We start from the raw sequence: 16,940 nt of genomic DNA on the forward strand, positions 1-16,940 counted from the left end.
CATTCTTCTGAAGCATCTGTAGGTTGTTATCATCATGTAGGTGATCCAGCGATTTATTTAAGTCTGACACTTTGCATATTTAGGTCTCAATTTTCCGTTTCATCGAATTATTTTGGTTTTTAAAGAAGTTATTTCTTAAAAAAAATTGCTACTGGCAGATACTCTCTGTGCTGTTATACTAAATTCTAGATACGCAAAACTCAGTCTATAGCTGTTATCTGCCCCCCCCCCAAATTTCTTGCCTTAAAGAAAATGCGCACTATTGATTCATTTATTAATGTTTATCAATTGCAAGCCTTTTAAATATTACCACTTAAGTCAGCGCTGGCTTTGCTAATTATTGTTATTGTTATTAAAAATACCGTTAATTAAACTAAACCTACGGTTAAACCGTATAAATTTATTTAGTACTTATCAGTAATGTCGTATTTTAACATTACTTTGAAATAAGAAGAAATGTTTCAGCAAAAAAATATACAATGTATTGTTGCTTAATATAACTTTTTTTTTATATATTTGTTGTTTAGATTTTTATTTTATATTCCTATTTGCCTATTTGCATATACTATAACAATATAACAGTCTTTAGAAGTACATTATTTTATACACTTGTTAATTATCTCTCGCTTTATTTTCATCAGGATCTGAAAATATAGGCTTGTCGGTTGGTCCTTCAATAACAAATCCTTTCACGCCAAATAGAAATCGCAAAAATGGTCTCATTGACTCTAATAGACGTTGGGCACGTATTGCTGAATTCTAAAAAAAGAAATGAATCTTTTTCTTATTGATAAATAATAAACACCAAATATAATTTTAGAATAAGTACACCAAATAAGATTTTAAGTTACATGCAACTTAAAAATATACTAACCACTGCAAAGTCTCCAATTGTGTTTGATAAATTAGTGACTAGAGTAAATGAAGATCCAAATAGTTCTCCTGGAACGTCTAAAGATACAGGTTTTCCAGGAGTGAATTTGACGATATCTTCAGTAGTTGCTTCATGGAATTTTGTCGTAGTAGTCTCCCAGGCAAAACCATAAAGAGCTGATTTATGAGATTGTTTCCCCTAAAAATACAAATAGGTATCTAAAAATGCTGAACTTTACCAATTTTAATCTTAATATTTTTATATATTCTACTTTACTATATATAATATAATTATAATATAATAATAATAATAATAATAATAATAATAATAATAATTATTATTATTATTATAATAATTATAATATTAATATTATAATAATCATAATAATAATTATTATTATTATCAATATCATTATTATTTTTTATACGAGGAGTAATAATACAACACACGTTATCAAAATTATTTTACGCTAAAGCAAAACTTCTTTTGATGATGTAGGATCAAAGCTATGAACTCCTAAAAGGAATTTCCTGTATATCCACAGCCATTTTAAAATAAAAATGCTTCTCAGAACAAGCATCAAACCTTATTACAATTATTGACAGTCAAGTCTATTAAATCTAGAAAATTAAAAATTAGAAACTATTTAGTAAAACGTAAGTAGAACTCTTGGTAAACTTAACTAGTGAATCTAAACTAGAAAATAAGATAAAAACAGTTCAAAAATATAAATTATTATTTAATTATATTGTATTATAATTATAACTATATTATTTTAATAATAAAAATTATTATTTATATCATTTTTGTGTCGTTCTGGTGATCACGTCATATACTTGCATGTAAACGTTGTAGTCTTCTTGCTATTTATTCTTCAATGGTTTGAACTAAAACAGTACAGAAGCATGGTTAGGACTAAAATGTCATGGTTATGTATTTATGAAAGCATCTTTTTTCCTCTTTTAGCTTATGTAGAGGTTTTGGAATATTTTTCACAAATTGTTTGTATTTCTTACAAATACTCACAAAATGTTTTAATGTTATTTGTCAGTTGGTCTTGACCAAATTTCTTAAAAAAACAATATTTTTTATGCTCAAGCTTGGCTACTCGTTGCTTAATGAATACTATTTAAATAATTTTTCGAGAATGATGACATCCAAATAAACTACTTTCACGTAACAGTTTCCATAAGCCCTTTAAAGAAGGCTGAATCACCTTAGAGTCCAAAGGATAGGACCGTAAACTGCCGAAATCCCGTTCCAGAATGAAGTCTTTTCCTTATTCTCTGGGTAGATTTTTACCTTCCAGTATCCCCTTTTCAGATCCAGCTTTGCAAACCATTGTAAAACTAATAGCGTACTATACTAGTCATCATGTGATCAATTCTTAATAGATAATGATTTAATCACTTGTTATATTTTCGTTTTTTGGAGCGCTGAAGCTTTACATTGTCTACCTAATGGGATTTTTTACGTTGCTTGTTTTATCAGAGCATAGTATCCGGTGTTAATTTGGAGCACCAAATTAGTTACCCACATCTAATTTAGTTTACATGGCGTACATCCCACGCCATGTAAAAATAATATGAAAAAAATATATCTTGATTTTCTTTAATAAGATTTGCAAATTAATACACTTGTCTATTATGAAATCGGCAGAAGATTTTTCAATAAATTTTTAGAAACATACAAGTATGTCTACTTATAATGAATTGTTGCAACATTTTTTATTATTGGCACTATTTCAGCGCATACATCAATAATCTCTCCTAGTTTTAGATGTTGATTATGACAACTCCTTAAAAAAGTTGTATATCAGCACAAAAGTTGGTAGAGTAGGGGGTTTTTGGGGGGAGAAATTCAAGAATAATTTTTATTTACATCCTAAAGAGGGATGTTTGCGACGCTCTAAGGTGATAAAAACGGGTACAACTTTATGCCTCAGTATATCTAAGTCTTTCATTAAAATCTTAGCATTTCAATTAATATTACTCTAAAAAGGTTGGTTTACGTTTAATTCAATATAAGGTCTAATTTTTAGTAGTTTATCTTATTTGAGGACCCCAATTTAAATTTTTGTACGTTATTTTATGCTAAATCCTGGTAGTTTCAATTTTCTAGAGCTTATACTTTTCTGTGTACTTGTTTGCTTTGACTAAAGAAACGAAAATGTCTGGTTTTTAACATCTATATTAAAATTTGAGGTAGCGTTTTAATAATATTGGATAGTATCTCTATGACTAATACAAATTTTTGCCTAAATTTTTATCTTCAAAAATAAAAAAAGTTATAGCCTGTGACGTTGATTGTGAGATACCCTGTAATTGACCCTGTACATTTTAGGATAAATAGGAATTCGTCTCATTAACGTACTGTATGTAACGGATGTTCATGACGGATATTGTCGGATTGCTGAATGAGTATTACGAGAAGGCCATTTTATTCGCTTATTTTCCTATATTAATAGGTTAAACTTATATATGTTATGTTGCGGCCAATACCCGTAATCCAAGGAAAATCCAAAATACATCGGAAAAAGACAAAATCCTGCTTGAGTTCGGGTTGATTATATTTTGGATTGGTTCTAGTTTGGCTTTGTATTTTTTCTACATAATTTGCGTTTTGGCCGTTACATATAAATGAATGTACATTGTGTTCATTTTAATTTACAGGAGTTGCCAGTGCGCAGTTAGACAGATAAATAAAAACACTTTTTTTGCGAATTACTTAAGGTTCTTGTTTTAGTCAATTTTTTTTTAGTTTTCAAGTTTACATTTTCTAGATGCTTTGCATTTTTCTCTATACTGTCTGAGGTATAATAGATTTTTTTATATACCTAGGAGCTGAGGTTCAATCTATGAAACGAGCTCAGAGATTAATTTGCTAATTAATTAACTAAATTGATTTTTGCTATAAGTGGCGTAATACCCAATATAATAAGTAACTCATTACTTTTTTAGTAATATGAATCGTCCTTTTCTTAGTATAAAATTCTTCTTACCTTTTTTATGCTTAAATATAAGCTCTTATAACGTAATATACTCGACGCAAATTTTAACAAAGTTGCTATATATATCTAATAAGTGTAGTAATAGAATCTAGCAATATTTGTTTTAGTCCTAAACTGTTAACCTCATATCAAAATCAGTTACAAATTAGATAACTCGGCGAAGAATCTGTGTAAATACTTTTATAATGTATTTTGCTTTTATTTATTTAAAAATATCACCATGTTATAAAAATCCCATTTAATATATCAATCTTCTAATTTAAAGTCCAGTTTAGAGATCTATTAGAATCTTTGATGTATCGCACATGTCGCACTAAATAGTCCGTGCGCATATGTCGTATTTATTATCGCATGATATACATGTTTAAATGCCTAAATGTTATATAATTTATCTATGAAATCATTTTAAATATACGTAAAACCCCATGTTTTACACTATTTTTTTATTTTTGTTTCAAAAATTTCAATTTTTAGAAAGAAAACAATATCAAAAAATTGATCGCGGACTAAAATCTAAGCATCTTACAAAACATTTTAAACACTCCCAGCACTCACAGATTTCTCACCTCTTTTTAGCCAGTCTATTAAACAAAATAAAACATCTGCATTCTGGCGATTCCTACTTTAGGCTGTGAAAGTGATGGTGTATCTCTCTCTCTATCCCACAGAATTTGAGGATTACAAGGCCGTACCCAGATACATTTTTGGGCTGGTTTTGTATTACTTTTGTCGTGTTTTTAAAGAGATTTGGACTTTAAGGATCGGTCTATCGTCTTTCAAATAGTTCTGTTGGATGGATCTATCATCTTTAATAGTTACTCAAACCATAGACAGATAGATGGTTTTTAATGTAAAAGTTTATTTTAAAAAATATACTTCCACTTTTCTGACTACATAATTACTTTTTATCAAAAGATGTTCGTACTAAATATAGAGATGCGGTTTTTATGAGTAAGTTATTATAATATTATATCATAATATGTATAAATTAAAAAAAAAAGAATAAAGGGCATTGAATGTGGCAGCCAAACTCCCCGTTAGTAATAACCACTAAATAAAAATAAATCTCAATACCCCAAAAAAAGGAAATATATAAAATTTTAAGACAAACCAAAACATTTTACCCTTTTGTGTCAAAAAGTAAATCTTTAATGCCTTAATCCACTGATGGCGCTAAAAACTAAACTTATTAAATTAAAAGTTTTTACGTACTTAAATCTTATCTTTAAATTAAATATTATGTTGCTATCAACTATCTTGAATTTCTAACTTTATAAAACTAAACCCAGAAATTCCGAATAATGAAATTTTAAATACAAATAAATTTTAATGCCGGACCTGTGCAAATTTTCACGCTTGAGTGGCTGGGACGAGGTCAGACGTCTAACAAAATAGTACGTCTGTAGTTAATTTTTACGAATCAAATGTATAAATAGAAACAAATAATTTAAAACATTTATTTATTTAATGGAACGATTAAATACCGCTTAGAATATTACTTTATGAGTTCTTCCACATAAAATTTTGCGATTTATACATTCATGCCATGTGATAATACAAGAAACACCGGCACACGGACTATTCGCGGCACATCAAAGATTCTAATAGATCTCTGAACTGGACTTTACCCGTACATCTGTTGCTCTTTACCAGATCCTTGTACTAGCTCCGTACGTTCGATCAATATATCTTTGCGTTCACGTCATCATTTTTTACATCTATTCAAGGCAATCAGTATACTATAGTAGTAGCTTTAATATACGTCGAAAACTTAGAGAATAATGAACGTATGTCTTGAGTCGAAAAGAAATACGTATTCTAAAAACCATTTGTCAAACAAGGATAAATGTCATATGTTAAACAATGAAAAATAATATTCGTGTTTCCGACATTCGATATTTGACACAGACCATTGGCGTTGCTGTTTTGTAGTTTTATTTTTTGATATTTAGACTTTCAGCAGTTTTTCAGCAGTTTTGCTTATTTGCGGTTACAGTTTTATACAGGAGTTGCTACTCTGTTATAATTATTATAACATAATCTTAACATGCCGGGAAAACGCTTGAATTCTCAAGCATGTGTCCTTGTTGGGGATCTTATTGATTATTTTAAGGCTGTAAGAGATAATAATGGTCCACTTATTTCTCTAAACGCAGTCCAAGAGGTAAATAATACTATTTTTATTCAATATTTGATAATATGATAAACTGAAAAAACTTTATAGAGAGTTGTTCATGCCCTAAAAATCAGGTTAAGAACTGTAACTGGCATCAAAGTATCCAAAGATCAAAATGCGCTGCCTTCAACACCTGGAAAAAGTAAGTCTTAAAGAAAAACCAAAACCCTCGACCTGAATGGATACTAAAATGGAGGTTCGGAATGTATTATATAATATGTATGCACAAAGTAAGTTATATATTTTAAAAAATGGCAAAAATTGTAATCATGTAACCATACAACGGTTTAAAGAAGAGCTATGCCAAAAAGAAATAGTTGATATAAGCTATGGATCTCTACGAACTCGGCTTTGTCATTTGGGGTTTGAATACAAGAAAGATGATAACCGAAGAGCACTTATGGAGACACCTTATATAGCTTCAATGAGAGCAGCATTTTTCAGAAAATATATGGAAAATAAACATTTAGAATTTACACGTCAACTAGTTTGTCTCGACGAAACATGGATTTTCTCAAAGGACAACAAAATAAAATCATGGCAAGATGCTAATGTAAAGAGTGTTCGTAGACCAGGTGGATTTGATGGAAAACGCTTCATTGTATTAGAAACACAACACAAACAGAACAGAAACGTAACACAAAGGTGGTTTTATAAAAAATGCCAGTTTGGTTTTTGCTAGTAAATCGAAACTGATGGATTATCATGGAGAAATGAATAGTGAGAACTCTAGAAAGTGGATAGAAAATCAATTAATTCCAAATTTAGAATAACCATCTTTAGTTGTAATGGATAATGCTCCATATCATTCAGTTGAGTTGGAAAAGAATCATCACGTTCTTGGAAAAGAGGTGAAATTGCTGAGTGGCTCGAGAAGATTGAAATTCCATTTGGTAAGCAGATGTTTAAAACAGAATTGTTGAGCTTAGCAAAGTTACACAAAATAGATCAATTATTACAAGCAAATGGACATGAAGTTTTAAGATTGCCACTCTACCATTGTCAGTTTAATGGTACTGAAATGATTTGGGCAGATACAAAACATTATTATAATATACATATTGGCGAAGCATACAGATGAAAACGTTTTAGAAGAAGAAGTTCCAGAGCTTATTATCCACCTAACCAATGAAGAAAGTGATAGTAATGAAAGTTCTAGTGAAGTGCTGTGAATTATCAAATGAAAAATTATAGAAATACATCAGACGAACATTTGCACAAATATTGAAATTTAGTGTAAAATAAGACTACTAGAAAATACTAGAAAATATTAATAACCTAATAAGTGATTTATCCAAAGTGAAATGTTATATGTATTTTTAAAGTAAGTGATTAAATATTTTACATACTACAATTCATTATTTCATTTTAGAATCATTACAAAAAAAATTTGTGATTAGTATGATTATAACATTTTCAGTTTATTTCCAAAGAAATGCATATTTTTTTAGTTGATTTTGTACCTTTAATTACTCTAGTCATATGGTAATACGAGAGCTTGATTAAATCAAATTCTGTATCCATTTATCAGTTTTATTTACGAACCAACGAGCCTGTTTTTGGATTTAAGGTTAGCTTAGACCATTGACAACATATCTGGTAAACAAATATCATAAGCGAATAGGCAGGTATATTTAAAATCAATATAGTCGAGTTCTTTAACTTTTTTAACTAGATAATGTAGAAAACAAAGCACTTTTTAAACCCTAATTAATAGTTTATTTGAAGTAGAAGCCCTCAAACCGACGACACTGAATTGACAGCTGATTGAATCGGATGAATGTCGGCCATGTTTTAATGATGACGTGAACGCAAAGATTCGTTGATCGAACTATAATTTCTTTTTTAATTATTAACAAAAATTATTTTCTGACCTGCTTCGTTGAAGGAAGTAACTCCACTAGTCGTTTGAACAAGGAAACTGTCCTGGTATAAAATACCGAGTTTGTTTTACAGTATAATAATGTACCTTTAAAGTGTAACATCCCGATTATGAATTTACGCGTGAGCTAAAATGGAATTTTGCAAATACGCTAATAATTATAGAGTTTTTCTCATCTGGAAGATGTGTGTAATAATTTAAAAATATCTTGTATGTTACTTCGAATGTTTAAAAGTATTCACATAATTATTGATGCTAATCTAGAATAAGAATCCTATAAACAAATTTTAGACACAAATCAAATCACGAGACAGTTTTACCACTAACCCAAACTCTTTAGTCTACTCTCGATGCGTGTTTTGCTAAGGATGTTAGTATCTTCGGAAAAAGATTAAAACTTCATATAGGTTCTCTTCCGCTAACCGTGAAGCCATCTTAATAGTCACAGTTTTAATCTTCTTCTGAAGATGCTAACATCGTTAACGAATCACTTTATTGCCAACATTTTTTTTTCTATTGAATTTGAAAGGATAGTAACACCATTAGGTCTATCTTGAGCCATCGTATTTCTTAAAAAAACACTTAATTCTTTTTAGAGTTGAAAAATATCTTATACGACCAGAATCTATCATGGTAGTGGTACTAATTCTAACTTTTTGTTTTCATAAAAACGTTCCTTTAAATTATTTTTAATTACAAATAAAAAAACTGAAAAATACATAACAGTGCTGTCTCGGATGCCACATCTACTGTTTTATTAATCTAGCATTTCTATCGTATACAGCCGTAAGTTCGAACATTATGCGAACGTAAGTTCCACTATTGAAAAAATTAATAAGCGTTACTTCACTAATTGTCTTTGCAAATTGCTTTAGAAAAAGTTTTTTAATTCTAAAACATATCTAATAGAAATCTCTCTTTCACTTCTGAAATCAACATGTAGCAAGCAGTATTCTTTTAAAATTAGTGTGTTAGGTTCAAGCAATTCAATACTAGTAAGTTGTCTTTTATATATTTGTTCATTATTTGCATTTTAAGCTTTTTAAAGAAATAAATTAATTTTATAATATTGAATTTCCTGTGCGTATTTTTCACAATTTATTACATACTTATGGATATACAGTGTGAGTCTATAACTTATAAATTTAAGAAGCTTATATAATTTTTATGATTAGTATTCGTGCACTCTTTTTTATTAAAGATATACAATTATAATATTAATTATAAATGAATTATGTAGAAATTAATATAGAAAGTGTCTAAAACTTGAAATACATAATGTTATGAAATACATAACATTATAATGTTATCAATGATTAAAAAAATGTTTATAAAAAAATAAAATGATTTTTTTATAAATTTTAAAAATTAAAAACAAATTAAAACTTAGTTTTAAGAAAAACACAAATTTACTCAAAATGTTTGCTTTGCTTTTATAAGTGTTTAAAATTTATTTTAATTTCTCAATCTCTGCGAGCTTGGACAAATAAACTTTGTATTTGAAATATATCTATAGGAACAACCGAACAAATGTAATGGAGTTAGATCAAGAGATCTTTTCGTCGATAATTGACGTCAATTTTGTCAATTTACTTCTCCATTTAGCATAAACGTTCTAAAAAATAATATCTTCTGTATAGAAGATCAACTATAAGACATAGTTGATCTTCTAACCTGGACATTTTCCCGAAACTTATTTTTAATTTTGCTTAAAGTACCTCGCGATATCGGTAGCAAACCAGGCCATATATTTTTGAATAAATATATATATATCTTTTGGGTTCTTGTTCAATTTCAGTATCCAATCATCACTAAGATTTCAATCTTGTGCATTTCAGTTTAATTATTTCAAATTTGGGAAATTCCTTACGAAAAAAAATATTAAAAAAAAATACTCCATTTTTAAAAATATCTAATCTATATTAATTTTGGAACATAGTGTACATTAATTACTACATAAATCGTTAAAAATGTTCAAAACGATTTTCAAGTAGGTTTAGAATGTATTAAATAGTAAATAAACTACATTTTAAAGGTTTGTTAAAATACGTATTGAGTAGAACAGATTTCATAATTAATTATAAAAAAGAAGAAACTTATAATTATCTTGAAAACTGTTAATCACATAAACTTGAAATTTGAAAACTAAACTTAATTAAGAAATATTCCGAATTGTGAAGTTATATGATAAAGGGCTTCTAAAAGAAAATTAAAATTATCTAAATTTAAATTACGTATAACTCCATTTAACAATGACATTATTGCTGTACCTTTACACTCTTGTATAATTTTTTCCAAACGTTTAATGAACATTTGCATACTACAGCAAAAACTGTTTAACTTCCATGAAAATTGCTTTAACAAAATAGTAGGTAAAAAAAGCTTAGAAAGGTTTCACTTTTTTGAAATATTAATTATTTCTCCTTTTAATACTAGATCAAAAATAAGATAGATTATGGAACTTTTTAACACAATATTTGTAACACTCTTAGATTAAAGTTAAAAAAATAAAACAAATATTTAAACACATCGTTTAAAAATATGCTTGGGAAAATTATATAAAAAAAGACGCCATTTTTGTGTTTTTTCTTCAATCACTAGTATTGAAGAAAAACCTGTCAATAATTCAATCCAATTATTGACATGTTGTATAGATTTTTTTATGGTATAATACATGTATTTTGAAATTAAGACAATAAGATAAGTGGAAAAGTACAGGAAACATGCCATTGCACGTAGTATACATGCTACAGGCGAAAAGGGCGTCGCGCACTTTTGACCTTGCGTCAAGCAGGGTGATTTCTTATTGCAAAATTAGTAAAGAGTTTGCAAATAGAACCATGTCGATTACCTTCACAGGTATAAAAGAACTTAGTATGCTAAATTCCGTGATATTCTATTCCGAATTTCTTCAGTAATAACAGAATATACAAACAGATTCTTACACAGCATAAGAGTTATTCTATATATTTCAACACACACAGTTAAAATATATTATAGACTTTGATAAAAGTTGGCATAATATGTGGGACAAAGTTCAAGAACTACGTAATTTCATAAACTGATTACTTTAATAAACTTAGTGCCAGTGTCGTGCCTGTAGGTAATGTGGGAAGACTAGAAAATGCGAAAAATGGAGATTTCTTTAATCCAAAATAAAATAAAAAAATATGATGTTCTAAATAACAAAATTTATTAAAAAACTATATACAACTATAATATTATTTTTAACTATTTTTTTTCAAATACCTATTAATATTTACAAAAGTAGAATAGACAATGGCAAACTGGAATAATGTAAATAACAAAGTATGCGAAATGTATGTACACTTTTAATTAAAAATTTAATTACAATTTTTTTTATGTGGAATTCGAAGAAAGTATTGCATGTATATTAATCACTATAAATATGCGAATAAATAAAATGGTACAACATTTTGTCTTAAAAGAATATAAAAAAAATATAAGAAAATTGGAAGAGAAAACTAAAATCTAGGTCAGCCATTTAATTCAGAAAGGCCAAATTTGATAATTCGAATTTGCCAAAAAATATGATTTTTAATGAGTTATCTAAATCGGCGATAAAAAGAGAGAAGAAGTAGTTACCAAATAAGATTTTAAGATTAACTAATTATTATGTATATAATAAGATTTAAAAAATATTTCAGAAGAAAAAGAAAATCCTAAACAAAAATAATAAATAGCTTAAAAGCGACTAGCGCTTTAGTAAAAAAAGAAAAGAGTATGAAAGAAACATAGAATCAACAGCAAATATAATGAAACCGTACAATATTAAAGCAAAGTGAACCAAATTGACCTATTAAACCATTATGACATATAATTATGTCTAATTTAATGCTTTAAATTATAAAATAAAATAGAGTTATAAAAATGGTCTGATCACAATGACCGAATTGGAACTTCATCATCTTAGTAAGAAAAATTAATTATTTTATAGTTTAGTTTCAATAACCCCTTGCTTTATATTGAAAGTTTGGATAAGACATCACTAGAAAAATGTTAAGATCTTATTATAGCTTTTTGTTATATTATTTTTTTTATTCCTGGCTATTAGTTCCTTTTTTATAAGGCAAAAAAATCAATTTTATTTTTTTTAATTCTATATAGATACTTTAATTTTAATGATTTTATTGTGATATCTACTTCTGAAACTGAAACACCTTTTCTATAGTATTAAATTACTTTTTATGTCCTCCTAAAAGAGCACCAAAGTTAAATCCTCCATGGTTTGACCCCGATCCAGATCCACTGCCAAGTTTGCTAGTTACAATGTTGAGTAATGGTGCTGCAGCTTCTAGTTTGGAACCGATAGCGCTAGATAAAATGCTGGATAGAGATACCACGGGATCAGATGGTGGCTCAATATGATGTGCTTTGTTTTTGATGATGTTTTGCTTATCAAGTTGGTCTATCCAAGCAGTTTTGTGGTCGATAAATTTATTAATTTTCTGAATATGAAATAAGTTATATTTATTAATCACTTAGAATCTCTTTAGATTTTTTAAGTATGAATATCATCTAGTACTTACATCAAACACAAATCCTAAAACAGCATTTTTAACACCTACAACAACTTCAACTTTCCTTTTGTCCTGATAATGGTCAAGGTCATTATGTTCCTGCAAGTTAGTAAATATTACAATATGACAAGACACCACTATACACTAGAGCAGCCACCATTCACCCCTTTAAATAAAAAAAAATTATGTGTTAAATGTTACTTATATTAAATAAGCACGAAATGCAGTTATACGGGATATTTTAGCCTAAGAAAGAGTTTATTTTCACAAAATTTCTATTCATATTTTTTATTTCCATCCAGATTTGGTTGCTTAACACGCACTTTATAGCCATCTAATAACATAAATGCAATAATAGGTTCTTAAAATATGTTGTGTGCTAAAATGCTAAAAGCGCTAAACTAGAGGAAAAATACAATTTTTTATAATAAGCTATACTTTGAAGTACAGGGTGGGCAAATAAGCTGTTTCTCGGAACCTGTACATCTGGTAAGAATGGATTTTTTTATTATAATAAAACTAATGATGAGACAATTTTAGAAATTATTTTTAAGTTCCCTATTTCGCGGATAGAGGGCGTAACTAAAAATTAAATAAAAAAAAAAACATCTTTTTTCCGAAAACTTATATATTAACATATATTTTTGATTATTCTATTAGAAACCCTAGGCGTTTCTTTATAATTTTAATTAAAAACTTATTGTAGTAAGTTGTAAGTATTAAACTTTCAATAGCTTTTCTCACTTTTGCTGTTGTTCGTAGGCCAGTTAAGCATTGGTTAATACATACATTTTCGGAAAAAGGCGTTTTTTATTAACTTAAAAACAATTTCCCGAATTTTCTCATGGTCGCTTTTATAATAATTAAAAAAATTCCATTGTTGTCAGATGCAAAGTTTCTGAGACATAGCCGCTTACCTCGCTTATTTGCCCACCTTGTACATCCAAGACATAATATAAGATAGAAATAATACAAGATATAATACAACATATAATATGAACATATGAATATATAAGTGGAAAGTATTATTTAGAATCTTTATACTCTTTCTATTTTATTATATTATAAGTTTATAAATATCGGATGTCATCTCATTGATGAATATATGTAAGTATACTCCAAACCAAACTTGTATTGTAGTACTACTGTAACTTGTGTTATAAGACTAGAATAAGAGATGATGAATACATCAGTTAGATTTAGTCAAGTGATGTTCTTATTAAGCAATATTTTTTTTTTCTAAATTATACAGGGTGTTCCGTTGATCATTTTACAAACTTCTAGGGTAGATAGAAAACGTAAAAAAAAGTTCATATGAACATGGGTCTTGAAGTGATTCCTCAGGGAGCTAGGGCTCTTTGAAAATGACCTTCAAAAACTAGTTTTCGTTTTATAGCTTCGAAACTACTTTAGCTACCGCAACCAAATTTGGTCGTTTAATCCTTTGAATCTACTAAACAAAAATAATTTTAACTAGGGGCGTGAAAACCAAGGGGATATTTGGTAAATTTGACCCCAATCTGACCCTCTAAGACGTCAATTTCTGCCCCCCATTTCTGTATCAGATGATGATATTCCTATGTCTTTTGCATAAAAAAGGCGTTATTTGCAAAAATCGCTAAATATCACCGTTTTTGCAAAAATTGACTAAAACTAAATTAAGATACAGCACCATAATTAATTATTTTAATAACATTGCTAAAGTTTATTTGCCGAAAAGCGATTTGTATTTTAGGTTGCACCCTAAAATACAAATCTTTTTACGGGAGCACCTTTTTTATGCAAAAGGCATAGGAGCATCATAATATGATACCCAAATGGGCAGAAATTAAAGGCTTAAAGAAATGAGGTTAAACTTACCAAATATCTCCGTGGTTAAAATTATTTTTGCTTAGTCGGTTCAAAAGAATAAACATACTCACAATAATTTATGTCCCAAAATTGGTTGCACTAGCTAAAGTAGTTCTGAAGCTATTAAACGAAAACTAATTTTTAAAGGTTATCTTCAAAGAGCCCTAGCTCCCCGAGGAAAATTTACGGACTCTTTTCCATATAAACTTTTCTTTCTTTTTACGTGTTTCATCACAATAATTTTAATTCTTTAAATTTTGATCGCATAAAATGCTATATAATAAACATCTAAGACTACATCCAAATATGTAGCGTACTATAAAATATGATATCTTCTCTGATTTAAAAATTTTACTTCGTTCATTTAAAGATAATTTAAACCTAGAGTATACATTTATTTTCACCAGAAATAAAATATTTTTGGAAAGCACACTTTAGTAAGATACAGCTTAAAAATAGAACAAAATTTCTTATAATAATCTGAAAATTTAAAACAATATATCTGTCTGTATCATATGGTATTCACTGACACAATAAAGCAAAAATATATTTTTTTTTATTCCATGATCTAGAAGGTAATACAAGCCACATTTAATGCCAAACTAATCTTTAATCAAATAAGTATTCTTCCTAGTTATTAAATTAAATTCAAATTTAAGGAGGATATACTAAGGCGTTGTTAGTAAACTTTAAGGGCTTCGTGACCCATATCAAAGGAGAGCCGGGATTCTAATAGGCCTTTATTACAAAACAGCCACTGTCCAGGCTATTGGAATTGCCGTGCTCAAAGGCGGACAAAACCTTTAAGAATGCTGCTACCGTAACACAGTCGAATCAATTTGCTTGGACAGGGGAGGAATTAAGACAGAGGAGAATGAAGAACTGAAAAGGTGAGCTCTAGGCTTATACTGGAGTGTATTAAGGTCATAGAGGAACTGTCACAGCCCGTCTGGTTGCTAGTCATTTAGGCAATTCTGATAAAAAGGAATAATACTGCCATGTTAGATTAGTATTTGCAAGACTCCGGTAGGCCCTAAACCTACACGCTGCCGCATCAATAAAGAGTTTTCTCTAGAGATACCCTTCGAAGATGATACTTATTCTGGGGTAATGGGGTTGTACAGCTTGTAGAAATGATGCTTGCCCTTCAAAAGCGTACTGTGAGTTATGTTCGTGGGGCAAAACAAACAAAAATCTTAATCGTTTCCAAAAGGAGGTCACATCTATTATGGTTCTTAAATATAAATTAAAATAAAAAATAAACCAAATTGGCAAAACTTATGCAAAATGGACAAGTACTATGTTGACTCATTTTAACGTTGTATCTTACGGTTTTGGATTTTACTCTTGATTTTGTTAAAAGGTCTTGCATTATATTTTTAGAAAACTTTGTTTTTTGCTTGAATTATGTAAAATCTAAGACTTAAAATGTATAACAAGTAAGTAGCTTATATACTCTAGCTTTTATTTATAACAATATTACAAACAAAGCTTAGCAAATTTTTATGAGATCAATTAAATACTATTTGAGTTTTAAGGTTTCACATCTAAAGTTCTCACATCTGATATTAGCCGCTTTGTCGTTCTTCCTATTTAATTTTTTGACCTCTGTCTTTCTTGTCATTCTGTTAGAGTGCTCTTTTTTAATTCAGACCCTGTTTCTCTATCTACGCGTTTCGTTTGTGAGCATTCTTGCGCTAGCAGTTTAAGTCGAAAAGATGTCTGAAATGCTCTACAAAGTTTTATTGTTAAGTTTCGTTAAACCTTCATGCACATATTTTTATACTTTATGTCCATTACAATATTATTAAATTATGGTTTGTAAACGAGTTTTAGATTTCTTGGTAAAAAATACCTTTACTCAATATGTCTAAATAAGTATGCAAATTGCATTGTTATTTTTACGTATATATATTATAACCAAATTATTTAGTTAGAGAAATAATTATTTGATTTATTAAGGAAATGATGAACTTAAATATGGATTTAAAATCTTAATATTATTCCTATTACTATTAAAGTAAAAAACCTAGATTGCACAGCGTTAGCCATACTTACTTCTTTTTTTAGTATATGGTGCCTTTATTTTTATTTTCTTTTAGCGTGCGTAAGTCTTATTCTTAGTAGTTTTAAACATCCATTCAGTATTACAAAAAGTAAACAAAAGCTTGATAATTGCTAAAAGTAATGTAAGCTCAATCAAAACAGGATTTAAAATCAGGATTTTGTTAATTACATAAAAGATATAGGCTTTGATATATTGGGCCTGACAGAATCTTGGTTGACTTCTTATTGTCTTGATGATGATATTAACGGCTACAAATAATTATGGAAAAATTGAGTAGGACAGGAAATAATTCTAGAGGATAAAAATTATATTACTTTTAAGATTTTTTTTTGTATTGTATGATTTCTTTTTTATACAATTTTGTAAAAAGATTCACCATTCATAAAGTCAAAAATAATATTATAAATTATATGTATAATAAACTATTTTAGTAGGTATGCCGACAAAATCATAGAGCTAGTTGAAAAGAGCAGTTTTTATCATTTAACAAACTTTCGAAATTTATCCGGATATTCAAGAAAGAAATAATGAAATAAAT

At 28.5% G+C, this 16,940-nt stretch overlaps 1 protein-coding gene across 2 annotated transcripts in view; it reads right to left on the reverse strand.

Moving 5' to 3' along the window:
• Positions 1 to 380: 380 nt before the first annotated feature.
• The window catches only part of LOC126744658 (uncharacterized), a 31,784-nt gene continuing 15,224 nt past the window's right edge, over positions 381 to 16,940 (reverse strand). The window contains exons 3-4 of one of the 2 annotated variants that reach the window (XM_050452179.1): positions 875 to 1,072; positions 381 to 759 (exon numbers count right to left, since the gene is read on the reverse strand). In XM_050452179.1, coding sequence (XP_050308136.1) covers positions 613 to 759; positions 875 to 1,072 — 345 coding nt within the window. In that variant the 3' untranslated portion in view covers positions 381 to 612. Of the gene's footprint in view, positions 760 to 874; positions 1,073 to 11,113; positions 12,412 to 12,492; positions 12,583 to 16,940 lie in introns of those variants that run through there. The other variant, XM_050452178.1, reaches the window with a different exon arrangement.

This window comes from Anthonomus grandis, chromosome 14 (genome assembly GCF_022605725.1).
Source record: "Anthonomus grandis grandis chromosome 14, icAntGran1.3, whole genome shotgun sequence".
Classification (NCBI taxonomy): Eukaryota; Metazoa; Arthropoda; class Insecta; order Coleoptera; family Curculionidae; genus Anthonomus; species Anthonomus grandis.